This window comes from Cibotium barometz, chromosome 13, assembly GCF_041138505.1.
Source record: "Cibotium barometz isolate CiBa-2024 chromosome 13, ASM4113850v1, whole genome shotgun sequence".
NCBI lineage: Eukaryota > Viridiplantae > Streptophyta > Polypodiopsida > Cyatheales > Cibotiaceae > Cibotium > Cibotium barometz.
In genome coordinates, this window is record NC_141058.1 from 2197877 (window position 1) to 2209464 (window position 11588).

The window sequence follows — 11588 nt, forward strand, 5'->3', positions numbered from 1 at the left end:
AATATAAGTGGGGACTAGTTGAGGGACGAGATGAATGTCTAGAGGAGATTGGGGAGAATGAGTGGAAGAGAAGGAATGAGAAAGCTTTAGGGCTCATTGCACTTAGCCTAAATGATGAAATCATTCACCACATCATAGGGATACAACGGGCTAAAGATGCATGGGATGAACTTAATAAATTATTTGGCACTCAAGCAAAAAATTCAAGATAAATCTGCTAATGCAATTCTACAAACTAGACATGAAGGAAAGTGAACCTCTAACCACACACTTGAACAAATACAAAAGTATTAAGCAATAACTAGCAGCCATTGGGAAGAAGGTAGAGGATGATGAGGCACTAGCAATGCTTCTGAAGAGTGTGGACAAAGGAGAATATGAGAACATTGTGGCAACCTTAAAAAATGTACTAGAATTGAAGCTACATGAGATAAAAGGAGATCTACTAGAGCAAGAGACAAAGGTCAAAGAGAAGAAAGGGTTGGACCCTATAATTGGAGAGGAAAGAGCTTTCTACACCCGAGGAGAATTCTCAAGAGGATAAGGACGAGAAAGAGGCAGGGGAGGAGGAAGGACCTTCACTATGGGAAGCCATGACATGGCTAGAGACTGCTACAACAAACCAAATGAAGAAGGATTGACATCGGCAAACTTCATAGAGACTCCTAAGGAAGAGGAGTCAGGACACCTTTTCTGAGAGAGAAAGAGAGAGAAACCCCACAACCCAATATAACCTGTCCCAACAGAGTAAAACCACCTGTGAGCCATCGATGATGTAGGTCATGTGGTAGATGTATGTATGAGCACTTTAGTCAAGGTCACGGGCACTTGTAGTAGCCTTGGACACATAGAGAGAGTGTGTCAAGGACTATGAGTTGGGGACTTGAGGCACTGGTCTCACGGGTTGCCAAGTAAGAGGGAAACTTGGTATAGGATCCAGGTGTGCTAGGATTATTCACTTGAGGGGAGGTGTTAAAATATGCAAGTGAATGGGTGTGTGCGGTGGGAACAAGCCCTTAGCAAAGAGGCTATAAAAGAGAGTCTATAAATGAGTGGGTAGCACTGAAAAGGTAAGAGGTATCTACTGATGAGAGAATCAAGGATACATGAGTGAATATAGGGGTGTGGAAAGATTCTAGGAAAAGGTGACCCTAGATGTAGGGGAGGTGACACAAATCAAGGAGAAATCAGTGGGATTAGATGCTTAGCATCTTGTGGATGTAAACATTATAAATTGAGGCATTGGCCTAATGAGTATTTGCTGGTTTTTGAGTATCCATGCCTACATTATCCTAGTAGCTTAATTGCTCACTAATCTCATCTTAATTATCATCTTAATTGCATGCTAATGATGTTGATTCTTGCATTTGATCCACCATAGCTCATCACTTTGCTTGCATTTTAACAATATCCGCCTAAATTGAAGCACTTCAAGATGTTTATACGTGAACGGAAGGACACACGTTGTTTTAAAGTACGTTGACAACGCACAGGTGCAAGCAATCAAGAGGTTAAGGGTGCCCAAGCATTCTAGTTTCTTTTACAAAAGCTTAATGCAAAAGCTTTAATATTAAAGCTATAATATAAGTTTATAGTTTAAAGCTATAATATAGCTATGATATAAGCTTACAACTCACACTCTAAAGCCTATTGAAAAAAATCTTTAAATAAGCCCATATTATGTAAAAAGCTTCAAGGATCTACCCCCCTTCACATAGCTTTGTAAGGCCAAGGCTTTCTTGGTTTGCCTTAAGCCAAGGCTTATGTAAAGCGCACCTATAGTGTCTCACACAAGCACTCACATGTGTAAACACACGTCCATCAACATCCATATGTAGTGATTTGAACGTTAGTCTCCTTAAGCTTCAAATCCCTTCAATAACTTGAAGGCCTTAGCTTGCAATCGTTGGAAGTTGGAAGAAAAGCTCCATGTTCCTCGGTGTTGACAGTAAAATACATTCGAAAAGAAAAAGGGAAAAAAAGTAGATGCCTTTTTTGTTTACGGCTTTTAAATCATATATATAAAGGTCAAAACCTTGTTATAAGGTTGCCACATTAATAATCTCGTGCTGTTGCTTTTGCAAGGCGACCTCACTATTGCATTCAAGTAGAAGCCCTTGTTGTGCAAAACCTTACTTCATCTCGTCAAAGGGCTTTTTAAGGACACTTTGGGCATCAATAATTTTCATCTTGCAGGCTTCTTTGATGCTTCTTTATCAAAAGCTTCCAAATTGATATAAACAAAGAGCAAAGCCTTTAGCAAATTGAGCATCAACCAAGAGGATAATTTCATAGTTTTGTCAATATTTGCTTTTTGTAGATTAAATCACGGCTTTCAACAACAATACATCATCAAGTTTCTCTACCTTACAAATTTATTTGACATTTTTTCTTACGCGAGTCAATCATGGTGATGACGGTTTCTCTCTCAAGCAAAGTAATTCTTCACGTGAAGGTATTTTGATGATCCAGGTATGTCAAAATAAAGTTTCTCCTTATATGCTTCTAAAATAAGAATAATAATAATTAAAAAATAAAATGACAAATTAAGGACAAGAAAGTACCCTATGATAAAATTAGCTCCTAGATTTTATCTTTCAACACTATACAAGAAGAACATTTTGTGCGTGAGTCTATTATTAACCATGAGACCACCACTACACGCACAAGCAACACTTATGTTAAATATCTTGTGATTTTCAAGAATCATCCTGTTGAAGATGCCAAATGGATGTTAGAAACATTTTTCTGTTCCTACCAAAATCTCATCCACTCATACCATCCATTCAATTGAGGTCGATTGCAACTCGAGCAAGAGGGAATGTAACCTCTATAGGGCCACCCATTGAGGTCAATTGCAACCCGAGCAAGAGGGAATATAACCTCTATAGGGCCGCTCATTATTTTACTTCGAGATAATTTATTTTGGATGCACCTTTTAATTATATCATCTACCAGGATTAATGTGTTTAATCAAGCTATGTGCATTGGTATGATGTCTACCAAGATTAAAGAGTTTAATTAAATGTGTGCACTGGTATGATATAGTCAAGATTAATGTGTTTAATCAGATGTGTGCACTGACTAATATTATTTGGGATGAAGGCGAAGAATGAGTGGCGGATTATGTGATAATCATGGGTGGAACATTTGTTGGACCACTATGGGATATTTTGAAAGACTTGTGAACAAAATTTATGGTTTTAGATTTAGGAGTCAATATTTTTGTAAGGCTGTCTCATAACTTTGTACATACCAAATAGTATTTTATACTTTTAGTAGACCCAGGACTTTATATTAATGCTTGCTATATTTTTTTAGAGCTTTTACACTCATAAACTCAAAAAGAACTTGTGCTTTATTTTTGGAATTATCTTTTTGAAAAGTAAGCACTTTTCTAATACATATAAATATGGGTGAGTGGTACAAGGACCACACTCACCCCTCAATCCACTCTTGTGTTGACGGTGACCTCTACTCTATTCTCCATCTCTCTTTGTTTATTTTACTTGTTTATTAAGTTTTATGCCTTTTAATTTGTGCAAATATATGGTATGCTCTAATTCGTGTGTTGATAAATTAGATTTTTTTCTCTAAGGTCCATAAAGGTCTTAAGATTATATATATATATATATATATGTATACACACACACACACACACACACACACATATACATATATATTAGGTTATATATCTATTAGGCTTAGTAATATTTTCATGAAGGTGTGACTCTTGGTTGGAGAAGGCCGCCGTGGTCTCTTCTCCATAAGCCGGACTACCAACATCAAGGCGAGATCACATTGGTCTAGTCCCCGTTCGTTTCTCAGATGTTGGCCGCCCACCCCTTGTTGTTCTCTCAGGGAATCACTCACTTTAGAGATTTTTCTTTGTCTATGCGGGCTCTAAGCCTTGTAGTCTAGCCTGAACTATTGTGTCAATCACCATCGAGACATCCATATGAGAGAGAGAGAGAGAGAGAGAGAGAGAGAGAGAGAAGATTTGAAGACCTAAACATTGCATTGGTTGGAGACGAGGAAATTCTATATTCTCGGGAGACACAGCCATATGATGGACTACCAAGCATTCGGTATTAAGTGTCTTCCATTCGAGGTCACCAAGTGAACTAGGAGAAGGATTAGATTGATAATGGGTGGCATAGATAGAGAAGAATTGATAAATAAAAGATACGGATCTCCTATATGGTTGGGAATCGATGATGGAATAATGGCAAATTGTTCTAATGGACTGTAAGCCGTGATGAATTGAAGGGTTTTGTGTGTGTGTGTGTGTGTGTGTGTGTGTGTGTGTAGACATATATATATTAGGGTTTATATATGATTTAGGCTATATATATTTGTGTGTGTGTGTGTTTAGGCTATATATATTTTAGGCCACACACATACACACATATATGGCTGAAAATCTACTAGGCTATATAGATTTTCAGCCATGTGTGTGTGTGTGTGTGTGTGTGTGTGTGTGTGTGTGTGTCCTAAAATATATAGCATAAAATATATATAATACAATATATAAATAAAGACATAAATATATTAGGGTTTATATATATTTTAGGCTATATATATTTTTGTGTGTGTGTGTGTGGCCTAAAATATATATAATGCAATATATAAAAATAGATATATATATATATATTAGGGTTTATATATGTTTTAGGCTATATAAATTTGTGTGTATGTGTGCTTGTGCTTGTGCTTGTGTGGCCTAAAATATATATAATGCAATATAAATATAGATATATATGTTCACATTTATATATGTTTCAAGCTATATATCTATTAGGCTATATATATATTTGTGTGTGTGCGTGTGCGTGTGCGCTCGTATGTGCATGTGTGTGTGCGCGCACATGTGTTTATATATGTTTTAGGCTATATATATTTTTGTGTGTGCATGTGTGTATTTGTGGCCTAAAATATATAATGCAATACATAAATATAGACATATATATATATATATATATACATATATATATATTAGGGTTTATATATGTTTTAGACTATATATATTTGTTTGTGTCACACACACACACACACACATAGCCTAATAGATATATACATATATTAGGGTTTATATATGTTTTAGACTATATATATTTGTTTGTGTCACACACACACACACACACAGCCTAATAGATATATACCCTAAAACATATATAAGCTGAAAATCTATTAGGCTATATTTATTATGTGTGTGTGTGTATCTTTAGTCTATCTTTAGGCTATATATATATTTGTGTGTGTGTGTGTGTGTGTGTGTGTGTGTGTGTGTGTGTGTGTGTGTGTGTGTATCTTTAGGCTATGTATATTTTAGGCCACACACACACACACACGTATATATTAGGCTATGTGTGTGTGTGTGTGTGTGTGTGTGCGCGCGCGCGCGCTATATATTTTAGGCTACACACACACAGGCTATATATATATTTTGTGTGTGTGTGTGTGTGTGTGTGTGTGTGTGTGTGTGTGTGTGTGTGTGTGTGTGTGTGTGTATCTTTAGGCTATGTATATTTTAGGCCACACACACACACACACGTATATATTAGGCTGTGTGTGTGTGTGTGTGTGTGCGCGCGCGCGCTATATATTTTAGGCTACACACACACACACACACACACACACACACACACACACATCTGTATGGCTGAAAATCTATTTATTTGGAAAAGTGGCTAGCTATGCATCTATGATGATCGCATTTTAAAAAAGAGGTTTGCCACACTTGCACAAATTACTGATTGTGGAAGATGAATTCAAGCCAAGTGACATGGCTCACTATGATCGATTGGTATGTGTTGAGCTACCCAATAGAGAAATGTTTTTGGAGTTGCATGAAGTTATCAACAAACAGTGTAATGTTCATGGTCCAGTGGTACATTGATTCCTTGTGTTGTTTGTATGGTTGATGAGAGATGTATTTGGGGTTATCCATGCAACTTCACTCACTCTATAGTAGAGGTGTGGTTAGTGATGGTTATCTCGTTTACACGTGTTGAGATGATGGTAACAATGTACAAGTAAAGCCTTTTGATATGAGACAAAGGCAATTTTCCTATGAAGCTTGCATTTGCCACCGACCACCATTAATAAATCACAAGGACAAACACTATCATTTCTGGGGTTATTGGTGACACTTGTATTCACCCATGGATAATTATATGTGGCTTTCTCAAAGTGAGATCATTGGATGCTTTGAAAGTATTTATTTCAAACACTACATTTGAAACTGACATGAGTACTTACAACATTGTTTGCACCGAATGTGGTGTTCAAGGAGGTCTTGCAATTGGCTTTGAGATGAATGTAGAGGTAATTTGGTAAGTTTTTTTAAAGCTTTGAAATGTAAATTTTTAGGTCATTTACTTAACTTTTTGCATGATACAAATTAATTTTGGCATTTCCTCTAAGCTTACAATTTTTTAAAAAAAATTACCTCTACATAGACATTGATGTACATGTGTGCTTCGTATAGGATTAGAATGAGGAGTTGTTTTATGCTCACTCCTTTTATGACTCAATTGTAAAAGCACTAAGAGTGCTTATGTGCCTTCACAGTAACAACACTAAAGTCCTTTACCTAAGAAATTGTGCACATCCCTTTCTATAGAGAGCTCCTGTCCTTCTCAGTTATTGGTTGAGCTCTTTGCCATGGTAAATTTTGCGAGTTAATATTCTAATATTTTTTTGAGAATTATTCTTTGTGAAGGAGATAGTGTTCTCTACTAGTACATAAATGAGTATAAGGGATAGTGTTTATAGCAAGTACATTCTTGATATATCTATGTTCATATTTACTTTCCTTACTAGTCTTCCGTTAATTGGGAGCCTATGGGACATGGTTATAATGAAGACAACAATTTTGAGGTCAATTTGTACTCTTGTCGAAGAAGATGCAGCATCTATTGACCAAAGTTGGTTGAATATCATGCTTGTATAATTGTAGAGCTCTTTTTCTTTGAAAATCCAGGGTTGTATGTATTAGTCAAGTCTAGAGTATAGGCACTCTATTTGTTGGCTATCTGTGTAATGAAAATTAAGATTGATGTTTTTTTGTGCTGACAGCTTTCTATTTTAGTCTCTGCATACACATTGACACATATGTACTTTAAATAGGATTAGGATGACATGATCTTTCATGTTTATCATGGACTCTATTGCTCTCAAGTTGACGGTATGCAAATGTGCAAGTGCTAAGCATTTAGTTTACTTTAAATAGGATTAGGATGACATGATCTTTCATGGTTATCATGGACTCTATTGCTCTCAAGTTGACGGTATGCAAATGTGCAAGTGCTAAGCATTTAGTTTATGTGTTTCCAATAATAATACTAAAGTTATTTGCCTAAGAAAATATGCACATCTCTTTCGATGGATGGTTGACCTCCTCGAGATGGCAAGTCTTTGCGGGTAAATATTCTAATCTTTTGTTACTAATTATTATTTTTGAATAAAAGAGTGTTGTTTAGTTCATGCATAAGTGAGTATAAAGGATCTTCTTTTTGTAACAAGTTCACTCTTGATGTGGCTTTGTTTATATTGAAACTCTCTATACGTGATTGGTTCTTCAATGGAGAATATATTTTGCTTAGGTCTTATAAGGTAGATCTTTATATGGTTGTAGGCCATTACAATCCAAATTGCATCACAGTGCCTCCTTACTTAAGCTATCGGAGCCTAGTGGATGGCAAACTATTAGGCATGATCATAATGATGACTATATTATAGCTTTTTGAGGCCTACCCATATGCCTATTCACAAAAGTGTGTCGTCTATATTGATGAGGGTATAATAAATTTTATGATTGTACGATTGTAAAGCTCTTTTGTCTCAAAAATCCAAAGTTTTTAATGGGTTTTTATGTATCACCTAGGTATAGGTCAATTTGAGAGTAGAGCTGGCAGTTTTGAGTACAAGCATCGTCGCAGCATGCGTAGGATAGCACATAGATGTCACCTTTTTAACGAAGGAGGCTCTACGTCTGCAACATAAAGATTCTGCGACACCATCTAATTCTACTTAGATATATTACATATTCTAGTTTAGGCATTCCAAACACCACATTTTTGAATTGTTTTTACATGTAGTGTTTTTTGTGTATAATGTTTATTCATGATTTTAATTATCGTTTTTTGTGTATAATGTATTGTTTTTTGTGTATAATGTTTATTCATGATTTTAATTATCGTTTTGGTCATTTACAAATTTTCAAGTTGAGAGAGAGAGAGAGAGAGAGAGAGAGAGAGAGAGATTGTAGGAGACGATGAAATCCACTAGAGAGATTGGATTACCTATTGAATTGGTGCCTATACCCAACCCATCGTCTTGGAATGAACCCAACAAGTTAGTGGTTTTGCTACATTAGAGTGAACAAGCTACATAATTTGTTTGCGACTTGGGCGAGATTGATGAGAAGATGGTAGGGAGATGCATAGGCCTATATAAAAAGGGCCATGAAGATGTGCAAAAAATATCCACATTCCACTCCACGGAATGGAGGAGCTCTGTTTGAGCATTTCAGTGAAATTGTGCCCAGCCCCTACCCGTCAAAGACGAGAGGCTACTCGTTTTTGTTTTAAAAAAAACATGTGGTATAGGCCCTAGGGTAGATGGTCCATGTAGGTGCAGACCACAAAGAAAGATCCCACCTATCTGTTTACAAAGCTAAGGTCCACTATTGGATCAAAGCGACGAGGTGTTTTTTATATGGCTGAAATTGTGTAATACAACTCAAGTGAGCGATTAAATTTTATCCCACATGAGACATCACAATTTAGGGTTACACAATTTTATATTGGATCTTATAAATTAATGCTAAAATTAGTATTGCCCAATTGTAACGAAGCCACCTACATCCAAAAACTCTAAAAATGTTATTTCGTGCCTCGTTAAAAGCTTGCATTGAACTCTTCCCAAGTGTCACTTACATGGCGATAAGTTCGAAATATGAATATTTCCTTAGGAGGTCCACAATTGAGAAATAAAGATGACCATTGCAGTCCAAAATCGTTGCTCTTGAGTTACATGCATGAGTTAGACATTGCATCGTATACTCATACAGATCATATCTTTATAGATAACCAAGAAACATGTACACTCCCATGCCAACCATTTCAATTTTCAAGTGGATGCCAAAACAGCTTTGAATCCTGAACTTCCAAGAAAAGCATATATAGGGAACAAGTGTTTGAGACGAGCATGATCTCAAGTGTTACATCCAGAAGAAAACGAAAAATGGTCTTATTACTCACAAATCAATGCAATGTGCAGTGCAGACACCCCTAAAGTACAATAAATGGGCACACCATGATCATTACTACGCGGTCCTGAAATAGTCCGCAGACTCCTCCTCGATTGTCTCGGGCCTCTGAAAAAAAAAAAGGGGAGAGACAAAAAGATGAAAGCAAAGCGCTTGAAATTCTTTGGAAAAAACAGACTTAGAGAAAGACAGTAGGAAGGGGGGGGGGGCTGTGAATGTACTGACCAGCTGAAGCTTCCCACAGACCTCCAGAACCTCTTCTAGAGGTGCCCAATCCCCAAAGTTCCTCTCCACAAACTGGTATGCAACCCCTCCCCTTGCCGGTCTGACAATGAGAAGGCCCCCCTTGATGGTCCCCTCCCCAGTAAGGTTATTATGTATTCCTGTCGCCTTGGCTCGTTTGTAGTTTGCTCGAGCCACTGGGTTAAAGATGAAGCCTGTGATGAAGCTATCCTTGGGCAGCGTCCCACCTCCCAACGCTTTGAAAAACTCTCGGTTCTTGTCCACCAATATCATGCCGCCCCAGAACCGAGGCCAGAAGGATCTAACCTGTGTGTTTGTTGACACACACACACACAAGACAAGATATTACTGCAAAGTTAACGCCCTCGCCATGGAAACAGCCATGCTAGAATACGAGTTCTTCCTCTGCTATCAACATAAAGGAAAAGGCGGTGGACTCAAACCTCTGAATCAATGAACTCGTTGAGAACAGCAACGAGTTGCACGCCGAGCGCATCAAAGATTGGCTTTCTTGAGTAGAGCTGATGTGCTTCTGCTCGGCACATGACGCATCTGCATAGGTCCACAACATCACGGGCAATGTAAGGCACAACACATAATACTCATCGTCCAATAATATGCATATCCATGAATCATGAGGCTGCATGGGTGCGCGCACACACCAGTGCCTCGCTATATCCATCCATGATCACCATGGCATTCATGTGTACACAAATGGAATGCATCCATGGACCCATGACGTGTGCACGTTATCTAGAAAGGTGGGTTAGAGCTCTGACCCTGGGCGGCGGATGCAGAAGACGATGGTGGGCTTGGTGGACCAGGTGTCAGAGGCTCTCATGGGAGGGGGTACCTTGAGTTCACCTTGGCCCCACGGATCCACACCTGGTCGGTACTCGGGGGTGAGTTTCTGGACAAAGATTTTGTCCAGGACGGAGAGGGGGGCAACGTCCTCTGCAACGGCAGGGGGGCTCACAAACCCGCAGAGTCTAGGCTCAGGGGGGGCGGCAGCAACGATACCCTTGAAAGGGGCAGCGGCAGAGCCCGCGGGCGCCTGCGGGGGTTTCTCGCTAACAGAGTTGGATGAGTCGACAAACCCTTGGTTATGGTAGTGGGTGGGGGTGGCTTTGGGGGAGGATTCGGAGCCGTATGCAGAAGAGGAGTTGGCTCCAAAAAGAGAAGGAGGGGGGCTGGCTTTGGCGAAGGAGGTGGCATAATCATCCATGGAAGTTCTGGAGAGGGTGGAGGAGCTGCGGCGGCGGCGGGCGGGCACGGGGGCGAGGGAAGGGGGCATCACGATCCCGCAGGCCGTGGTCCTGTCGATGAAGCGGGCCACGTGACCCCTCTTCATCCCATACTGTGTGCTCAGCGCGGCAGGGCTAGAGTTGAGCAGCTCCGGCAGACCCTTGCCGGAGGCCTCCAGCTTGTCAGCATACTCCATCAGCGAGCGGTCGTGCAAGTAGGTCCTGATCTCCAAAGCATCCTGTTTCATCACCACAGCAACACACAAGCTTAAATTCACAAACCCATACGGCATCACGGAATTTGGCATTGAATTTGGGGTGTTTCTCACCCGCTGCTGTTGTGTGAGCTTGTGGGCGTCCATGTCCTCTGCGCTCATCATCTTGAGCGTGGGCACGTCGTCCCAACCTTCCTCCACCAGCGTGGGCAGGACTTCCTGCAGGGCGCCATTGCCCACGAAGTCCTCCAGCGAAAAAGAAGCCATTTGAAAACTTGGAACCGCCGCAGAGCAGTAAACCTTCACAGATAGCTGCACACTGCACACAGGAGAGAGAGAGAGAGAGTGTTGGGCAAGCGTCAGGATCGTTAGCAAGCAGCGGGGCACGGAACATCGTCTGCACTTCGGGGAATAAGTTCGGCCCCTGCCGGCGACCACGTCAACTGCCGTCACGGTCGTCCTGCGTTATCACTGACGTCGCACCCCAACGTGGCCGCCGGTCACTCCATCAGCATAGCCGCCCTTAGCACTAAATCTTTAAGATCGCGTTCAAGAACGATTGGGATGAGTCAGCGTTAGTCGCATTTGACAGCCGTCCGATCTAAAAGTAAA

The 11588-nt window shown here is 39.8% G+C and overlaps 1 protein-coding gene across 1 annotated transcript; it reads right to left on the reverse strand.

Moving 5' to 3' along the window:
* Positions 1-8988: 8988 nt before the first annotated feature.
* On the reverse strand, positions 8989-11384 carry LOC147632263 (uncharacterized). The gene is made up of 5 exons (XM_086807075.1): positions 11091-11384; positions 10297-11000; positions 9961-10069; positions 9500-9823; positions 8989-9382 (listed from the first exon to the last, which is right to left on the reverse strand). Exons 1-5 carry the CDS (start codon positions 11241-11243, stop codon positions 9332-9334), a joined length of 1341 nt encoding a protein of 446 aa, XP_086663201.1. The 5' UTR covers positions 11244-11384; the 3' UTR covers positions 8989-9331.
* Between the last annotated feature and the right edge of the window lie 204 nt (positions 11385-11588).